Source organism: Protopterus annectens, chromosome 12.part0, assembly GCF_019279795.1.
Source record: "Protopterus annectens isolate FY-2018-M chromosome 12.part0, PAN1.0, whole genome shotgun sequence".
NCBI lineage: Eukaryota > Metazoa > Chordata > Ceratodontiformes > Protopteridae > Protopterus > Protopterus annectens.
In genome coordinates this window covers 1,257,827,686-1,257,848,964 of record NC_056746.1, presented here as the reverse complement: position 1 = coordinate 1,257,848,964, position 21,279 = coordinate 1,257,827,686, and the positions used below count along the sequence as shown (strand labels likewise).

General features: G+C 43.6%; 1 protein-coding gene across 4 annotated transcripts in view; it reads right to left on the bottom strand.

Moving 5' to 3' along the window:
- Nucleotides 1-21,279, bottom strand: part of ITCH (itchy E3 ubiquitin protein ligase) — a 2,580,358-nt gene that overhangs the window by 709,511 nt on the left and 1,849,568 nt on the right. For all 4 annotated transcript variants that reach the window (XM_044090275.1, XM_044090277.1, XM_044090278.1 and 1 more), the window contains exon 19: nt 14,195-14,335. In XM_044090275.1, the coding sequence (XP_043946210.1) occupies nt 14,195-14,335 (141 nt within the window). The remainder of the gene's footprint in view (nt 1-14,194; nt 14,336-21,279) is intronic.

Genomic DNA, 21,279 nt, shown 5'->3' with positions numbered 1-21,279 from the left:
TTCCCTGGTTGTAGGTTTGTGCGAAGAAAGGATAATCTCATGCACTGAATGGGAAATACTGGGAAGCCTGGCTAAGGTTGGAAGTGGAGCAACCAAGCAGTGAGGTTGAGAGACTGAAGAGATTGATGCAGCCTGCCCGACTGATGGATCAAGAGGTCCAGAACTGGGTCCAGATTCCAAGGCTGCTCTAGAAGGTGACTATGCAGGAATGGGAACCAGATTTGTCAAGGCCAGTAGGGGGCAATGAGGATCATCCTGCACCCCAGCACGGTAGCTTTCTGAATTAGTTTGGGAATTAGGGGAAAGGGTGGGAATGCATTCAGAAGTCCCTGAGGTCAATCGTGAACTAGAGCGTCTCTGGGGGAGTGTCCGGGAAGAGAGTGAAGAAACTGTCGCACTTGCTGTTGAGAGGAGTTGCGAAAAGGTCGCAGCAAGGCTGACCCCATTTGTGGAAGATTTTGTCCGCTACTGTCCGATTGAGAGACCACTCGTGAGGCATGAAAATAGCTCTGCTTAGCCTGTCCACTATGACGATGGACTTTCCAGGGATGTGCGTTGCTGTCAGAAACCGTTGACAGGAGACCGCCCACTGCCATAGTCTGAGTGCTTCTCGACACAAGGGATAGGACTTGGTTCCGCCCTGCTTGTTGATGTACCACACTACAGACATATTGTCTGTCTGAACTGCAATGGTCCCAGTGGGTAGAGAGTTCTGAAGAGCTTGCAATGCTAAAAGCACCTCCCTCATCTCCAAGACGTTTATGTGCAAGTGGTACTCGTGGGGTTGCCAGGTGCCCTGTACAGTCCTGCCCTGAAAATGCCCCCCCCCCCACCCGATCAGGGAGGCATCCGTGGTCACCGTGGCAACTGGAGGAGGAAGGACAAATGGTCTGCCCTGGGCTACTGATTTAGAGACCATCCACCAATCCAAGTGGTCTTTGCATGATTGTGTAATTATCTTGTGAGACAAAGGAAGTTGTTGAAAGGACCATTGGGTGAAAAGCATCCACTGGAGAATCCTCATGTGAAAACGAGCCAGGGGAACTAATATGATCGCTGCTGCCATGAGACCCAAGGTTTTTAGGACGAATTTGGCCTGAATCTTTCTGCATCCTAATAATACCTGTACATGTCGGCGAATGTCTGCCACTCTGTCTACTGGAAGTCTAGCAGACAGATCCTCCATATTTAATCTTGCGCCTATAAAGGCTAAAGACTGACAAGGCGACAATGCATACTTTTCGAAATTTATTGAGATACCTAGGTTGGAGCATGTTTGGATAGTATAATCCCTGGCTCTCAGCAATTGATGTCTGGTGGCAGCAGTAAGGAGCCAGTCATCTAGATACGGAAACACCTGGAATCCTTGCCGTCTCAGGTGAGAGGTAACCACTGCCATGCATTTGGTGAACACCCTGGGGGCTGTGGTGAGACCAAAGGGCAGGGCTCTGAACTGGTAATGACTGGCTCCAAGCCGGAAGCAGAGAAACCTTCTGGAACGCCTGTCCATTTTGATGTGGTAGTACGCATCCTGAAGATCTATGGAGCACATCCAATTGTCCTGACCCAAAAAAAGGGTAGAATGGACTGAAGCGTGACCATCCGGAACTTCGTTCTTTGAACAGACTTGTTTAGTCTGCTGAGATCCAAAATGGGTCTCCAGTCCCGTCTTTTTTGGTACCAAAAAGAACTTTGAGTAAATTCCGGGTCCTTGCTGGTCTGCTGGGACTTGTTGAATGGCCTGTTTTTTTAGCAGTCTTGAAATTTCTTGTACTGCCTGTTCCCTTAGACTGGGTGGAACATCTGGGATGGGGTTGTTTGATTTTAAGGGGGTGTGGACAAATGGGATTTCGTAACCTCTGGATATGATAGACTGCACCCATCTGTCTCGAGTGATGAGACACCAGGCTTCTGGGTACAGAGACAACCTTCCCCCGACTGCCTCAGAAGGCGGACAGCCGGGCAGCCCCTCAGGGGTGCTGGAAGGGCTTGTCAGAGAAAAATTCTCTGCTGCCCTGATTTTGCGAACGCCCTCTGCCCCGCGGGTGGCGTCTATTGTTTTTCCCTCCTCTGCCTCTGGAGGGAAATTCGCCACGTATGTCAGGCACGGCTCCCTGGGGTTTCCGGAACCACATCTTTCCACTCTTCTGACCCTTAGGGTATGGTCTAGAGGGAGTGGAAAAACGGACTCCCACGGCAGAGAGAGTCTTGCCTTCCTGCTCACACCTGGTAAGGGTATCTTTCACCTGAGGTCCAAACAGAGCCAGACCATCAAAAGGGATGTTGGTGAAGGACGCCTTGAAGGGATCAGCGAAGTTACATAACCGCATCCAGGCATGTCTTCTCAAAGCCACGCCTGTGCCTGCGGCCCTACTCGCCCCATCAGCCGCATACGAAATGAGCTGCATGGAGGAGCTGACGATAGAATTAGGAGATGCCAGCTGGGAGTTTATCTTGTCTTGAGCCCCCGCAGCTGATGGATCTTGCAGGGTATCTCCTAGCTCCTTGAGGAGATCCCTCTGAAGACAGGTGAAGTGGCACAATAATTCAGGGACCGCATGGAGGTCGCTGAGGAAAACATCCACTTCCCGTATCTATCCATCGCCCTAGACTCTTTATTAGGGGGATGGACAGGTATAGAAGTGTCAGCCAACTCCTTTTTCGTGGCAGCTGCTACCACCATGGCATCAACGGGAACACCCTTAGTCAAAAACTGTTTATCTTGAGGGGCCGTAAAAAACTTAGTGGGCCTGTGGGGAGTTGGTTCCAGTGTGTCCAGAGCTGACCGAGCCTTCCGAGCCACTACTTCCATCAATGGATCGAAGGGCGGAGACACCCAGGAGGTGGAGGGGCGAGAACCAAACGCATCCAAGTATACCGACTCGTCCTCAGAAGGGTTAAGGGCAGACCAGTTCCCCCCTCTGCTTAAGGATTTCAAGGATGTCTGAGAAAGAGACATCTTCAGAGGGGGATCTTGGGGACCCTTCCGAATCCTCCAAGTCAGTATCTGACGTGATAGACTCTGGGGAGTCAACATATTTCCTCTTACATTTCCTCTTTCAAGGGGGCTCCTCTGAAATCTCAGATGAGACCTTGGAAGAGGAAGATACACCCAGTGGGGTGACCTGGAGCATTTGATCCCCTCGCTTGGGGTCTGGAGGAGGGGCAGAGACCGAAGCAGGCACCCTGAGGGGAGGAACTGAAGGGGCTGATTGAGGTGCAGACTCAGAAGTCAGCACGCTCGTCATGACCTCGAAGGCGCCCCTGTCCGGCAGAGAAGAGGGTCCCCGCTCCGAAGAGACAGGAATCCTCTCCGGCACCGAAAGGGACGGCTCCGAGGCCGATGTAGGAGCCAAGCTTACCTGCGCCGAGGCTCCAAGAGGGAGAACGGGGTCGGAAAAGGGTCCGATGCCATTCGCCCCCTCGGAGCCATCGAGGGAGTCTCGGCGCCCAGATCCCTCCAAGGACGGAACCATTGAAGAAATCGGAGCTGACGAAGGAGCCGAAAGGGGAAGCATCGGCGCCGTTTCCAGGATCCGAGCCCCAACAAGCTCCGGCTCAGAACTGACAGGAGGAGTCGGAGGAGGAACTACTTCAGAAACAGGAACAGCCACAGCCTGATGAGGAGGGCTAGTTAACATTTTAGCCAGTGCGTGCGATTTGAGGAGTCTACTAACCACTCTCTCCAAGTCATGATCGGATAGCCTCGAGGACCGAGAAGAGTGGGACCGATGGCTCTGTTCAGACTGTAGCAAAGGTGATCCCGGAGCCGAGCGAATCGACTCTAGGATGGCGACCGGGATCGCTTACGACTCCCTGACGGCTCCGACGCCAAGGTCAGAGCCGAGAGAGATTTAGATACAGAAGCAGACACTCCACCTGGTGACGGCTCCGTACTGGGAGCCGACTGCTTGGTGGGATTAGGGTTTTTCGCTGGCTGAGACTTCACCGGAGACCCCTCACGTTTTAGTAACCCCCTGAGAATCATCTTGTTCCTACGCTCCTACTCGGACTAAAGACATGACATACCGAGCAAGAGTCCTGCAGGTGTAGGGCACCTAAACAATAAACACAAGAAGTGCGACAGTCTGTCAGACATTTTCTGACAGCACGAGTCGCACTTCTTGAACCCTGATACCTTGGTATCCTTTGACATGTTAAAGAAAAAAGGAATACCGATGGATGAATGTTAGACTAGTGCAAACAAAAAAAAAAAAAAACACACACACACAGTAGACCCACACCTTCACAGAAAAAACTAAAGGCAACAATACTAACAAAACTAAGAGACTATTATCTTAGACTACAAAGGCTAAACACTACTTCCTACTGGAACAATTTAAAAGGGAAGGGGATAGCCACTAATTTAAACGGCCTATTTAGGGAGATGGGGGGGAGGGGGGGAGAAACTCTCTAAGTAAAAATGAGTTTCCCAAGGGTCAGAAAACACAGGAAAAAGTAATCTACATTACTACTCTAAACAAGAAACTTGAAAAATATACACTAAAAGCTTAACTAGTAATATTACAAAAAGATGAATACTACCTGAGCCAGTAAAGCGCAACCTTGTAGCTGAAGTGGCAAACGAGATCTGGGGGTCTAGCGTCAGGCATTGTGAGATATAGGGAGGCCTCGAGCCAGTAAGTAGCTCTCGAGCTTTAGAAAATGGCCGAGTCGGAGCCGAAACCAGCAAGAATGAAGGCGAGAGAGACAACTTAACATTAATAGATTGCCTGGCTATCAATGGAATTGGAGAAACCATTCAGTCAGCTTGAGGTTTGATATGTTTGGGTGAATGATACCTGTTGGGGAGACAAGGCCATCTAGAGTTGGATCCAGAATCCAAGGTGGGTACAGATGATGAGGCCAAAGGAAGGGAACCACATTTGTCGAGGCCAGTAAGGTGCAATGACAATGACATTGTTCTTCAAACTGGTTGCTTTCTGGAGGAATTTGGGAATTAAAGGAGCTGGGGGATGAGCATATTGAAGACTTGGGGGACCTATCATGGAGTACAGTATCCCCCGGAGGGGGGATTAGGGAAAAGCTGCTGCTGCACTTGTTTAGGGGAGTTACAAAAAGATTGCATCATGGCTGGTCCCACTGATGGAAAATCATGTCCGTCACTTTGTTGCTGACAGACAACTCTTGAGGTAGTAAGATGAACCTGTTCCATGTGTCTGCTATCACGGACTTCCCCGTAATACGTGTTCCAAATAGAAAGCTGTTGGAACAAATCACCCATTACCACACCATCGGGTTTCTCAACACAGGGGGTAAGATCTGGTTCCTCCTTATGTACCCAACTACTGACATGCTGTCCATTTGAATTGCAATCATTCTAAGAGGGAGAGAGTTTTCGAAAGCTTGCAGTATGTCAAAAGCACCACTCTAATTTCCACAGGACTGATATGCAAAGTTGGACTCCTCAAGGAACCAAGTGTCTTGGACAGTCTTCTGCAGAATATGCCCTCCCAATCTGGGAAGCATCAGTGGTCACTGTGGCCTTGGGAGGAGGAAGAATGAAAGGACAACCTAGCAACAGTTGTTGTGACTACATCCACCAGGAAAGATACCGTTTGCATACCTGAATTACTTATTTTTGCCAACATGGGTTGAGAAAGAATTGATCACTGGGCTTGTAGCATCCACTGCAAAATTCTTATGTGATATCTTGCTAAAGGATCCAAGACTATTGCTGTTGACATTGATCCCAGGGCTTGTAGCATCAACCTGGCTGAAATTTCGGTACTGCAAATTATTTTCTTGACCTGATTTCTCATTGTTTGTACTCTCAAAAGTTGAAGAGATACTACCATACATACAGTGTTGAACATTGCTCCTATAAATTCTAATGCCAGAGTCGGTTGTAATTGTGACTTGTGATTGATGGTTATTCCAAGATTTGAAGAAGTCTGCAACACTTGGTCTCGTGCTTGTACCAGATGATGCGAGGTCAGAGCTGTAATGGGCCAAATATGGTAACACCCAGAATATCTGCAGGCTCAAGTGAGCTGCTACTACTGCCATACACTTGATGAATACCCTGGTGGTTGGGGTGAGGCCAAAAGGCAGTGCTCTGAACTGGAAATGACTGGCTCCTAGTTGGAAGTATAAGTACCTTCTGGATTGTCTGCTTATTTTTATGTGATAGTACACATCCTGACAGTCTTCTGAGCACATCCAGCCATCCTTGCTCAGAAAGGGCAGAATGGATTGAACTGTGACGATCCAGAACTTGGTGTGCCGAAGAGATTTGTTCATCACACTAAGATCTAAAATTGGTTTCCAGTCCTGTTTTCTTAAAGAATCTTTCTATTTGGTCTGGAGAGACCTCTTGGATGACTTTTCTAACAGCTTTTGAATTTCAAGTGCTGCTGCTTCCCTCTGTGTGGAACATTGGGGATTTTCCTGGGTAATGGGAGTAGAAGGGAAAAGGCAATAATATAACCTCTGGAAATGACTCTGCACCCAAATATCCTTTGACATGTTTAGCTAGGCTTCCTGGTGCAGAGATAAATGACCCCCAACTGCCTCCAGAGGAAGACAAAATGGGGATCCTTTCAGGAGCACTGACTGGGTCTATCGAACAATGCATCTCTAGACCCTCAGTCACACGGGCGTGTTTTGTCATTATCGCTCCTTCCTTTGCCTCTGGGGGAACTACCTCCACATGTATCCTTGAAAGGATCCTGAGACTTCCTAAATTACGTCTTTTGATCTCCACGAAGACTCTTGGAAAAGGTCTGTTGACAGGTCAAAAAATATACGCCTGCAGCAGACAGGGTCTTTCCATCCTTCACACACCTGGAGAGTTGTCTTTTACTGTAGGGTCAAACAAAGAACAGTCAAAAGAAGCACTGAAAGTTGACTTGAAGGGCTCCGCAAAATCACACTGGCACATCCAGGCATGCCCCCTGATGGAAATGCCTGAACTGTAGCCCTTGAGGTGCCTTCTGTGGTATTCAAGATGAGGCTCAATGACGAATCTGCAGTAGATGGAAGGGTAGCCAACTGTGAGGCCACAGAAGTTTGAGCCTCCACAGTAGTGGCCCTGAAAGAGACTTTGAAAGTTCCTTGATTAAATCCCTTTCCAACCTCATGAAATATACTAAAGTAGTTCAGTGATCAGACAGCAAATGTCACTGAAGCATACATTCGCTTGCCAAATCTGTCCAGTTCCCTAGATTCTCTATTAGGGGGATGGACAGTAGAACTCCGTTCCATGAGTTCCTTCTTTGCAGCTGCTGCTACGACCAATGCATCAACTGGCACTCCCTTACTCCAATGTTCTCTTCCTATTGGTGGAGACAGAGTCCTGTCTGGTCTCTTGGTGATCAGCTCCATCATATTAGGTTCCTTCCACGCCTGCCTAGAAATCAAATTAACGGGTTCATCAGCAGGAAGACTGTCCAGTCCCGAAAGCTTCCAGAAATACTAACTCTTCAGGAGTTGGATTTTGGGCAGCCCAACCACCCTTCTGTTTAAGGATCTCAAGAAAGTCTTCAAATAAAATGTCATCGGGTGGTTATTTGGGAGATCTTTCTCCCTCATCCAAGTTGGTATCCTTTTGACAGACTCCTGGGAGGAGTCGAAGTGCCTCCCTCTTGCATGTCCTCTTCTCAGGGACTTCGATGGGATCAATGGAAAAGTATTGAAACAGATAATACCAGTCTCGGTGGTATGGAAGCTACAGGCTGGCTGTCCCAGTGAAGTACAATGCTGAGGATCACAGTGCAAAGTCAGCAGAGATGTCGAAGATGGATCCGAGGGGCAAGGACCCGCTTGACCTGCAGGAACACAGAAAACCCTCTTCACAACCTCAAAGACAAACTGCTCTGGAGAAAGGGAAGCCCACAGAGCAGAGAAAACGAGTTTCTGGCTTGCCATCTCCCTCCGCTCTGAGAGCGGTCTACCAGATGTGGAAGCCGGAGCTTGAGCTGTCCAACACCGAATCTCTGAGAGGAACAGACAGCTCCAAAAATCACAGATTCTATGCTATCCCCTCGGATCTGACCCGGAAGCTCCAGCTCCAAGAGTCATCTAGATCTGACATTATCGGAGCCAATGCACTCAGACCACAGTTGGATCCAAAGACAAAGTTCTCTTAGAATCTGACATAGAAGGACCTGGAACTCTCAGATTCAAGGAATAATAATACAGGTTGGGTCAGACGAGGAGGTGGAGGTGTTGGACGATGTTCCTGACATGAGAGGGTATCAACCATGAAGACTCCCTTCTGAAATTCCTCAGTGAAGAATCTCATCATCTTTTCCACATCTGCCTCCTTGAGACTTCTGGAGGAATGAAAGGACACCACTGAAGGAGTTCTTGAGTGCTGCTCAAGAAAGGGAGAGGGCCACCTTGGATGGTACAAACCCATGCTGGGTGAATACACCCTGTGAGGTAATGGCTTAGGATCTGGGGACTTTCATCTGTAGTGCATCGTGTGAGATTGGAGGAAGGACATTGCCAGATACCTTATTGGATCTGAGGATGGTTGGATCTGATTTTTTTCTTTTTCTTTGGTTCAGACAAAGTTGAAGCCATGGAATCTGAAGACCTAGACCTTTTTGAAGGGTCCTTGGATATTGCTTTTGGAGACTGAACTCCAGTGATGGCCTGAGATAAAGGAGCAATAAACCTTTCAATATTATTTGTTTACTCTTCCTGTTAAGGCTCTTGTGTAGAAGCCACTGCAAATGTCACATTCCTGATCTAAGTTTTCAAACAATAAGCAGTACACACACACACACACACACAGTACAGTTGTGTACCTACCATAAATGTAGATGTTCGAGTGTATTCACTGTTGCAGTCATTACGCTTGGGTTATCCTGCTGGCAGGCTACCCGCAGTGGCCTGAATTCCAAAGTCTAGGTCCGGCATCGGTTGCTGTCGCCTCTTCCCTGATGTCAGTGCGCCAGGGGTATAAAAGATGCAGCAGACGCCATTTTCTTCTGTCTTTCTTGCCGTGCGGTGCCCGAAGCAAAAGCAGTTCGCAAGTGCCGGTCGACTGACTCCTGAGATTTTCATAGCCGAATTTCAGATCCGAAGTCTTCATTAAAGCTATGTACCCCATTGGGGAAACTTTTTTCTTGCTCCTGACCGATGTCAGAAAAACTTAATTGTATTTCTTGTGGTAAGCAAATACCTCATAAGGATTTTCATTCTTACTGTATTCCTTGCCTAAGCCCTGATCATAACGTTGCTAGCTGTCGGTTTTGTGCTAGATTCAACCAACACGCTAAGCGTCAGTTTGATTTTGCTTTTCATTACTTTGGCCAAAAATTCAGTTATATAATGCCGTCGGAACAGCCAACCGGAGTTTCTAAAAAAAACGCAAGGAAAATGAGAAGGACAGGCATCAGAGATCCAAAACCGATGACGAGGCTTCAACAGAGACTAAGGATGTTAGGCATAGTGCATTATATGTAGGAAAGGAGCTTGAGAGTTTGTTGGTGACCACAAGTTACAGTAACGGCTGAGCCAGATCAGAGTGTTGGATCCGAACTCATACGTTGAGGGACATACAGAAATTGACATTAGATCATAAGTTTATAATGAACAGTCATATGAATTTACAGCAAATAAAATATCACTGCAACAAACCCACAAACTAGCCGAAGTGTCAAAAAATGTAATCCCCGAAAAAATATGATCACAAAAGGAGGCAGTATCCTTTTTGATCGATAAACATCACTAACTCCCAGATACATTATCTATATAGTGTACTAAGGAAATGGTGTATAGAGGACCTAATGTCTAGAGAGTTGGATTTAGGGGACAAGAGAAGGGCTGGACTTAGAACGTTCCCACCTTATTCATGCTTGCTAGCTAGACAAGACACATTCACACAAACATAAATCTAAGCCTGCAGACTAGACAGACACACACAAACATTACCCAAGAACACTTGTGCATGTACACATTCTCACACATAGCTCTAAAGCTGAAACTTTCATTTTTAGCAACCCACCCTCGCTACCTTAACTCAACAAAAATAATACAATCACTCTTCCACTTGACAATCTGCACCCGACCAACTCTGAACCCCAAAAGTGGCATTCAATGAATGAATTAAATCCACAATTAATTGAACAGTACCCACACATACAAATGTATGTGCACATGCCAAAACCCACAGCCAAAGGTAAGAAAGTTTGTAAAATTCCTTCTTATATGACTTCAAGTTTTGATAACTGTGTATCTGACTAAAAATTAATCTTTCAAATAATAAAAAAAAGGACATTAAAAAAACATACCAGGAAATTTAGCTCTGAGTACACGATACAGTGTGTCAATAAAAGTAATTTTGCAAAGTGCATTTTAAAAATCAGGTATGCTGCCTCATGATTTTGTAAACTACACCTCAGACAATGTCACAAACATTTGAATAAAATCTACTTTAAAGCACGTACTACCAAACAATTGGTCTCCAAGCAATGTAAAATTATGTAAAGCTATAAACAAACCTCTAGTACAGACCTGCTATTAAATAGCACACACTCAAAGTCTCAAGCTAAGACACAACTGGACTCATTAACAGTCTGAAAAGCCAGATTTGCAGAAGGATGAACCAGCTACACAGCAACTTTTGTTAGCAGTTCTACAACCTTAATGGGAACAACAATGGAAATAGAAATTTGTAAAATAAGTCTGTCTGAAGCTGGACACCAAAAAGATCTGTAGAGTCTACTGCTACAAAAATGGCTGCCACTGAACAGGCTAATACTTTCAAAAGTATCAAACCAGCTAGTGAAACAGTTCTACTCTCTTTCTCTGCAAGATGATGACTAAAGAAAACCCTATCTTAAAAAGATCAGGGAAACATTTCTAAAAGGATAACTTCTTGACTGCGATTACTGCTCTAAAGAAATATCAATCCTTTCGTTACCCTCTTGCTAATCAAATACAGCTTTTTTCACAACTTTTATTTTGGGAAATTTAATTTAGCTTAGTATCAAAACTGAGTTCAAAGCACCCGATAGCAGTACAGCTACAGCTTTTTCAGCACTAGCAGTAAATGGATTAAGCAGATTTATATGGTCTCTTTTGTTTCAGATAAAAAAAGTGGCCAAATTATTTGTTTCTTGAAAAAACTTAACGTATGTGCATAATGTATCCCTTTCCTCCCAAACTCAATTCTGTTTCACATCCAGAAGCATCAGAAGTTCAATCTTTCATGCACAAGCCCTTCATTTATCTGATAACTTGCAGAAGTAGACCATACGGTCCCAGCTGATGCAGCAGATGCTGCAACAACTACTTAAAGGAAAAATGTGAAATTTAAAAGAAAAGCAATATGGTGCAAAGTCTTTAGTGTAGATGCATACCCATTCTGTTGAATTACCTGTGGAAAAAAGGAACAAGGAGAACTAATGGAATTGTATTTTCTTTGTATGAGGCATACTAAAAGTTTGATCAAGGGAAAAGGTATGATGTGTTGCGAAAAACATGAATGCTTTATGTAGTAGAAAGACTTTTACAGCTGTGATGAGGGGAAAAAGTGTAGGAAACGGAGCTGAAGATTACAGTGAAACTATGCAACCAAGGATAAAGTAATGTGAGGCCTCCTGTGCCTTTTTAGCAAGTGTACTAATTATATCATTAATGAATACCTATTAAGGCAACTCTTAAAGGTCACTTAGTACATCTTCTACTCAGTTATGCTAACAAGACATACACCATTCCACGTGTTGTGTGCTACCTAAGAAACCAGAAGGAAAGCATGGTAAAAAAAAAAAGCCACCAGGTTTCAGTTCATGGCTCTTGACCTCACCTAAAATTTCTTTATCGACAGAGAAAAACATTTCGAGACCACATTCTTCAATATTATTTTCCCTATTAGGCAGAGCACCTCACTGACTCTCTTCAAGAATCTTGATGAGTGGATGGGGGATCGTATGTTTGTCCCGGGGATTACTTCCGTGTCACTATTAGACAGAGGCACAGTAAACTAAACTTTAAAAAGGGCACAGTATACTCAAATCAAGGGGTGGCATAAGCCAAATACAATCGGGCTAGGTTTATAAATGCCCCAGGGCAGATAGCCTAGTATGCACCTATGAACCTATATAAACATCATGTAATGTGCATTTTGTAAAGTGACTGCACTGTTGCTTTATGATGCACAATCCTGCATGACATGTGGATAAAGTTACTTTGGTATCCTGCAATACCAAAAAAGGGGACAATTAACAAAACTATCAACTCCACACCATGGAACACACATTTTACAATGGAAATTTTAAATGAACAGTCTGGAATAACCAAGCAAAAGCTTTAGGCAGTACTTTAAAAAAAAAATCTTAATGAAGAGACGGCACTAGCTACTTTTGATGCTTACAAGGAAAAAGCTGTAGGTTAAATAAATAAGTTTCTTTTTTCTGATGTTACTTTACCTGCTTGAATAACTTAAACACACAATAAATGCTATCAAGGAACACATTTCACCACTACTGAGCAAACTGTTGTTCGTATGAAAGCCAGCTTCCATCAATAATGATGTTACATTTCTTAATATACAAAATCTTTTTAATACCTGGAATAATATGTTTTTTACTATGGAGGAGAGACTTACAATTATTAAAATGATAATATTCCCCAAGATTTTATACTTAATACAATCAATAATACTTTCACCTACAAAAATAACTATCAAGAAACTGAATACACTAATGTTAAATTTCTTATGGGCACCTAATAGACCTAGGATTGCATTAAAGAAACATACTAATAGCTGGTCTCAAGGGGGTATTTCTTTTCCAGACTTTAATTTATATATTATCTCTTCTATTATAAAAGTTATTACTTTATTAATAGATCGGTCATATGTCGCAAAATGGAAAGATTATTGGGAGCTAATTAGTATGCACTTCATGAAAATCTCCTTAACACATAAAAATATGATTATAAATAACTCCATGTTGTGGTTGCTAAAGGAATTTTGTACTTCACCTATTACACCTAAACATATGGTCTGTTACCCATTAAATATTATTATTAGTTATCGTAACTTTATATTCATGCACCCTAAGTATAGGGAATGGAATTTTATTGTATTCCTATAATTTATACTCAGGGTATGCTTATGTCATCTACTTCTGAAGGAGCTCATTTAGCTATAGATAATAATCTAAAGTACTGGTATCAGCTGATATCTGATAATAAAGTTAAAAATCTAGATTTCTTAAAACAAGAATTTGATCTAAGAGAAACTTGCTGGTTAGAGGTTCAGATCTTTAGACAACATCTCATTGATAGAATAGATCTAATGTCTATAACAGTTAAAGAATCTATTCCAAAACTGATTGATTACTTGATAATAAATTTACAGCATAAAGTTTCTGATAATTTTATGTATATATGAAAGTTTACCTTTATCAGACAAGAAACTTTTACAATGTAGATTCATACTGGAATTATTTCACCTCTATTAATGGGGACCCACCAACTCAACAAGATAAACAATATATATTGGAATCTGCTTATAGAACTACATCTTCCATTGTCTGAGACTTTATACATGGAAATTTTTACATAGATCTTTTATACACCTTTGATGATGAATAAAATTAATAATAAAGATAATCTATGTAAGAGATGTAATGTAGAAATTAATGCTGACTGGGCTCATATGTTTTATGACTGTATGAAGTTGAAAGAATACTGGAAGTCAATTAATGAATTTTGCAGGCTCTTTTACAGATAATTTCATTATTTCTAAGTCTCTTATATTATTCAACACACCTGTACCTCAATGTGTTAAAAAGATTAAGCTTCCCTTGTTATGGTCTATCCTAGCAGTGGCTAGGAAAATAAGAACTAGAAATTGGATTTCAGATACACCTCCTTCGTTCAATGAATTTAAAAATGTTATGAATATAATGTGTCATATGGAAATAAGCACAATTAGAATGAGAACAACTAGAAAAACATCACATTTTATTGTATGGGATAATTTACAAAATTTGTTAGAATTTAATTTCAATAGCACAGTATTTTAGTTTAATTAATTGATCTGATTGTAGTGGATGTCTTTGTAAATACTTTAGTTGTTTTGTTGAATATTATAATAATACCCATTTTTAATTATTTGTATAAAATTGTTATGATATTTCTCTTGTATGTTAAAACAATAAACTTGTTTTAAAAAAAAAAAATAATGATGTTACAGTCCTTAAACACATACCTAATATATTCTTCTTTATTCTCCTCAGTCACCAGAATATTGCTGCCACCAGGTTTCAGTTCATGGCTCTTGACCTCACCTAAAATTTCTTTATCGACAGAGAAAAACATTTCGAGACCACATTCTTCAATGTTATTTTCCCTAAGAAATGCACAACAGAAAAGTCACTTCATTTAAGATGTGTAGTATTTTGAAACTTTCAATACTTAACTGATTTTAGTCCTCCTAGTTAGCCAAAATTTTGCTGCAATTTTAACATACAAACATTTCAGTCTTCAAAATCACGTCTTATGTTGACACTACAGCTGAACTATTTAACCAAATGCACATTTTTTAAGTTCATACAATAACTACAATGTAACTACAGTCCGGTGTTCATCAAAGGACCATTCCATCAAAATTTTCTAATTTCCCCAGCAATTATTGTGATCACAGAGATTCTTATATGGATGGAGCCCAGAAAATAAAACTCTTGCTCCCCCAGCCTTTTTATCAAGGGTTACAAAGTTAAATTATGTGAAATTTATCTATTGTTTATTTACGTACCCTTTGTTGACCAGGAAATTCCCACTAGGATAATAGATCTTTTCAGCAGGAACACAAGGTGGTACTTGTAATACTAGAGGTAATATGGCCAGAGTGCTGAAGCTCCTCTACTCTTTTCAATATGTGTCATTGAAGCTTTTACATTCACCTGAGCCGGCACCTGGGCTGGTCATGGGTACACTGCTTGATCAGGACTTGAATTAACTATCCATAACCAGAGAGAGAGAAAAAAGCAGTGATGGACAGTCAAATGCCACATAAGCGATGAACTGCCAGAAAATGAATTTACTTTTTGGGCATTATTCAGCACCCCCACCCCCCATTACCTCCTGTCACTGACCTCTACCCAAGCCCAAATTAGTCCATCACACTTCCCTCCTGTAGGCTACACTCCAATTCCAAGGATGACAGGGAGCCCTACCAGCCATTTCTTCCCCTTAGAACAGTTTGGCAACTATTAACTTAACAAGCTGGAGATTATACAATTGTTTCATAAATATTTACTCATGGAAATGCAATTAGAGAGCGACCCCAGACTGATGTAATGTATATTAATACAATAAATACAATAGGAGTAATTTAGACTTCCATGTTCAGAAGCTTTTTTTAAATTTAAAATTTTCATGCAATATGTCAAAAGGTACAGTTGTGTACACTTACCATAAATGTACATGTTTGAGTGTATTCACTGTTGCAGTCATCACCTGTGGGTTATCCTTGCTGTGGTAGCCCTCAGATGGCCCGAGTAACAGTCTCAATGTTTTTCTGCGTCGGCTGCTGTCTCTTGCTGACTGATGTCAGGTCGTCAGTGCTATAAAGCAAGGCAGCTGACGCCATTACATCAGTTTTTCTTGCCCTAACCAGTCAGAAGGTCCAGGAAATATGGTAAGGGGGACCTGGTTCAAAAAGCAACCATAAGAAGCTTATGTCTCCCTAAGAAAAGAGGATATAAGGGGGAAGGAGGAAGGGAAACCAGGACTGCAACAGTGAATACACTCGAACATCTACATTTATGATAAGTGTACACACAACTGTACTATGCTCTTCATGTTTCACTGTTGCAGTCATCACTTGTGAGAGTACTTCCAAAGCTGAGGACAGGGGTGGTAGGATTAGTAATAGACCTAAGTCTGGGTCAGCATGCCCTGCAAAACTGCATTGGCAAACCCTGCCTTAGAGAAAAGAGGTAGGTGGTAATGCTTAGTAAAGGTATGGACACAAGTCCAGGTTGCAGCTTCCAAGATGTCCCTGGTGGGAACTCCTCTCAGAAATGCTGTGGAAGTGGAGGCTGCCCTAGTGGAATGGGTATGAACAGACTTAGGTGGTGATTTCCCATGAAATCTGTAGCAGAAATGGATGCAGTCTGATATCCATTTGAAGATGTTTTACTTGAAAATTGGCTTCTCTGACCATAGGGCAAAGCTGACCAGCAGTTGGTCTGTTTTCCTGAAGGCTTTAGTATGGTCTAGATAGTATCTGAGCTGTATGTGCATGTCTAGTGAGTGCAGAACAATGGTGGGTCACAATCATAGTGAGCTGAAATTGCTGCAGCATGAATCTTAATGGAAGAGAAAGACAAACCTTTGTCCAGTAACTCAGTAAGATATTGAAGAGCCACACTCAAATTTGGCTCAGTAATCTCCAAATTGTTTGCTGCACTCCAAAACAAAAATCTCTTCCATTTTTCTGCGTACACTTTCCTTGTACTAGGTCTTCTGGCTTCCATAATCACATTTAAAACTTGTTGAGGAAGCTGAGACCTGCTGTCTTTCAAAACAGAATATGCCAGGCTGTTAGATGTAGAGAGTGAAGCTTGACATTGAGCAGATGACCGTCCCTCTGAGACAACAGGTGTGGAATCAAGGGTAAAGGCCATGGAGGCTTCCTTACCAGACTCCTCAGTAATGGGTACCAGTGCTGCGAGGCCAATCTGGAGCTATTAGAATCATCCTTGGCTTGTCTTGTCTGACCTTTAGAAGCACCTTTGGAAGAAGAGGCAGAGGTGGAAAGGCATACACATGAAGATTTTTCCAACTGAAAGAAAGAGCATCCACTTTCCAAGCTGTGTGATGAAATCCTTGTGCAAAACTTTGGCAGCTGGTGGTTTAGTGGAGAAGCGAACAGATCTATGTCTGGAGTTCCCCATGACACTGTCAATTTTGAAATACATGAAGATCCAGTTTCCACTCGTGGGGATCCATGATTTGTCTGCTTAATACATCTGCTAAGGAGTTCTGTGCTCGGCAGAAACCTTGCCTGAAGAGTTAGTTGCAGAGTGAGCGCAGTCTCCCATAAAATCATTGCTTGTCTGCACAATGGGTAAGAATGTGTTCCCCCTTGTTTGTTGATGTACCACATGACAGTTGTGTTGTCTGTTAGAATCAACACCTGCCCTGGAAGAAGTAACTCTTTGAAAGCAATTAATGCAAACTGAACTGCTAACATCTCTTTCATGTTGATATGCAGATGCTGTAGTCTGGCAGGCCACTTGTCTTGTATCCACTTTCCATTTAGATGAGCTCCCCAAGCAACATCTGAGGCATCTGTCGTTAGAATCTGACTTGCCTCTGGCCGGGTCACAGAGAGTCCCTTGTTTAGGTGACATTCCTGAGCCCACCACAAAAATTCCTTTTGAATGCAAGGTATTATTTGAATGACAGTGTCCAAATCCTGGCAGTGCTGTGTCCACAGATTTTGAGATACCATTGTAGCTTCCTCATATGCAGTTTGGCATTGGGAAGCACCAGAATACAAGATGCCATGAACCCTAAGGCTTGAAGGACTGTCCTTGCAGTCAGCCCGGACTGAAGAGATAGATGATGGAAGTAACTGGAAAGATTCTTTTGTTTGTCCGGGGTTAAAAAGGCCATCTGGGCTGCTGTATTCAGTCTCACACCCAGAAAGCACATGTCTTGAGAGGGTACTAGACTGGACTTTATTTCGTTCACAGAATACCCTAGGCATCTTAGCACTGCTATGACATATTCCAGATGCTGTAGAAGATCTTCTTTTCTTGAGCCAGAATCAGGCAGTCGTCCAAGTAAGGATAGATTTGGATTCCTTTTAGCCTGAAGTAAGCTATCACTGGAGCCAGAACCTTTGTGAATACTCTGGGCAGTAGATAAGCCAAAGGGCAATGCAGAGAACTGATAATGAGAATTTCCAGCTCGAAAACGCAGATACTTCCTGCAACGTAGTCTGATTGGCACATGAAGGTAAGCTTCCTTGAGATCTAAAGTTACCATCCAGTGATCTTTGCCCAGCAGAGGTAAAAGCTGTTGTAACGTCAACATTTTGAACTTGGGAATGTCCAGATAAGTGTTGAGGATAGATAAATCCAGAATTGGTCTCCACGTGTTCCCCTTCTTTGGTACTAGGAACAGGCGAGAATAAAATCCTAGGCCCCTTTCCGGCACAGGAACTGACTGAATGGCCCCTATTTGGAGCAACAGAGAAATTTGCTTGTGAGCCTCTGTCCTTTGAAGAGGAGGAATGTCTGGCATGCCTTTGAAAGGAGGCAAGGTATGGAAATAAAACCTGTAACCGTGGTGAATAATATCCAGAACCCATCTGTCTTGGGTAATTAAATCCCAATTTTCTTTGAAAAGAGACAGCCTTCCTCCCAAAGGTGCTGCCAGGCGAGAATGTACTGGCAGCTGAAAAGGTAGGTCATTGGGTCTGCTTACGAAAGGACTGACCCCTGCCCTCACCAGAAGTCTGAGCAGGGGAACTCCTGTCCTAGGCCTAAAAGAACCCTGAGCTCTGCCCCTACCACGCCTAGACCTACCCCTAGACTGGGAATCATAAGCAGGATAAGTCCATCCCTTAGTAGGCCAATTTCTACTAAACTTGGAGGCTGCACCTGCAAAAATCTTTAACAGTTTGCATAGACTTAGCCTTGTCCTCCATTTTCTTCAAAACTGCTTCCACAGGCGAACCAAACAACACATCAGACTGTAAAGGAGCATCCAAAATCCTTGTCTTAACATGCTCAGCTAAATTCTGATCTCTCAGCCAGGCGTGCCTACGAAGAACAGAACCAGTGGCAGCCACCCTGGAGGAGGCCTGCACAGCATCAAAACCACACTGCAAGGAATGTTTACCTACCTGTTCAGACACATGAACTAAATCCTGCAACTCTTTACACTCAATACCTTCAGCCAGAGCATCCACCTTAGATTTCAACTGTGAAAGAAGATAATTCTGATATTTTAACATGTGAAACTGACAATTCAACGCCCTCATGGCTAAAGTGGAAGAAGTATACACTTTCTTTCCCCATCTATCCAAAGCCCTTGCCTCTTTATCAGGAGGGACAGGATTTTAACAACTGAGGCCTTCACACCTTTAGGCCCCTGAGAGACAGTTTCTGGGTCTGCCCTAGGACTCTTAAAAGATACTTATGAGCTTCAGGCACCCTATAATACCTATCCGGTTTAACTGGGGCAGGAGGCAAAGAATCAGGATTCAGGAAGCCTCGGCAAACACATCTTCCACCACCTTCAAAACAGGAGGTATAGCTAAAGGCCTACGCTGGCGTAAAAACAAGAATTCCCTAAGCCTTTTCCTGGAATCAGAGAAATCTTGACCTTCCCATTTAAAATGCTCCCTCATGGAATGCAGAGTCTCTGAAAATGAAAAATCCTCAGGAGGAGAAGCAGAAGGAGTAGAATCATCCACATCAGAATCAGAATAAGGAGGGTACTCCTGCAAGTCTTCAGCCGAAGACTCAAGCCTCGAGCATTGCTCAAAACTCTCAAACTCAGGTTCCACCCTAGGCCTCTTATCAGGAGGGGCATAGAACCCTAATCATAGTAATCAAATCCTCTGCCATTTTAAGCATATGTTTCTTAGGCAAAGATCCTGAAGTACTAGGAGAAACCCCCACAGAAGCTAAACTTGGCCTGCCCTCAAAGAAGCCTTGGAAACTGAAGGAGAGGCTCTAACCACCTGAGGAAGAGAGGGAAGAACAGCCACCTGAGAAGCCCCTCAGCCTGGCCTACTTCCTGAGAGGATACATCCTGTAACAGTAAAGTCTCTTCCTGAGACTCCAAAGAGACACCTGGCAAAACCTCCGGCTCCACTGAGCCTTCCAACGAAGCGCCGTCTGGGCCTGCCGGTTCCTCCACCCTAGGCTTTGCTGCTTTATCTTTGCGCTTTTAGCGAAGCTTGGCCGGAGTATCCGGCGGCATTTTATAATTACAACGCTTCCCAAACACTAACCTGGCACAGTCTAACCTTCTCTTAATAGTGCGTTTGTTAAATCTAGCACAAGAGCGGCATCCAACAACGACGTGCTCAGGCCCAAAACAAGGTATACACAAAGTATGGTAATCCCTATGAGGTATCTGTTTCCCACAAGAAATACAGTTATTCACTTTTTCTGACATCCGGTTAAATACTGAGGCAAGAAAAACCAAAATATTCTAACGGGTACTTAGCCAACTTTGATTCGGTCTGAAACTCTGACTTCAGAAACTTTCAGAACGCCAACCTGCACTCGCAAAATTGCTTCTGCATCGGACCATGCGGCAAAAAAGACTGAGGATATGACGTCGGTCATGCGCATTAGTACCCTGATGTACTGACGTCAGTCTAATGCGCCCTGACCGACGTCAGCCATATACTTTGGTATTCGGGCCGACTGGACAGCGGACTACCCAATAGTTAGGACTGCAGCAATGTGGAATGAAGAACATCCCTATAATATCTGTCTGGCTTAACAGGAGCTGGAGGAAAAGAGTCAGGAGTTAAGTTAGCCTCCGAAAAAGCATCATCCACAATATCCAAAATAGGAGGAATAGCCAGGGGTCTATGTTGGGGAAGAAGAAGAAAATCCCCAAGTCTTTTCTTAGATTCCGAGTACTTCTGTCCTTCCCAGTGAAAATGTTCCCTTATTTCATGCAAAGTTTCCCCAAAAGAGAAATCCTCAGGGGGAGAAGCTGAAGGAATGGATTCCTCAGCATCAGAATCCTCATAAGGAGGGAAAGAATATTCCTGGTCAGAAGAAGAAACTGAAGAAACAGAAGCTTGTTCAGAGGAGTCATAATACACTTCCTGCCTTGGCCTTTTATCTGGAGGGGGATGTGAACCCCTAATCATAGTAAGTAAGTCTTCAGCCATCTTGAGTAACTGTTTCTGAGACTTGGGTGCCGGATCAGAAGAGGCCTGGGCTGCAGTCTTTGATTTGGAAGGAGTCTTTGCCTTTATTAGAAGCTGAGTAGGCCTGAAAACCCCTTCGGAAGCCGGTACCTGCACAGCGGCTCCGGACCCATCCGAAGGAGCATTGTCCGAAGGTCCTGCAACAGAAATATTCAAAGGCCTAGTTGGCTCCTCGTGGAGTCCGCCGCCATCGGTTCAAATGGCCGCGACAGGGCTGCAAAGCACCTCACTGACGACGGCGAACCTGAAGCTGGCTCTGCTTACGATATCGCCTGATTTGGACCTCGGAGGCCTGTCTTTATCCTTGCGTTTGTGAACTCCGGTAGCGGAACCGTATCCGCGACATTTTGTAATTAAAACGCCTACCGAAGTAATGA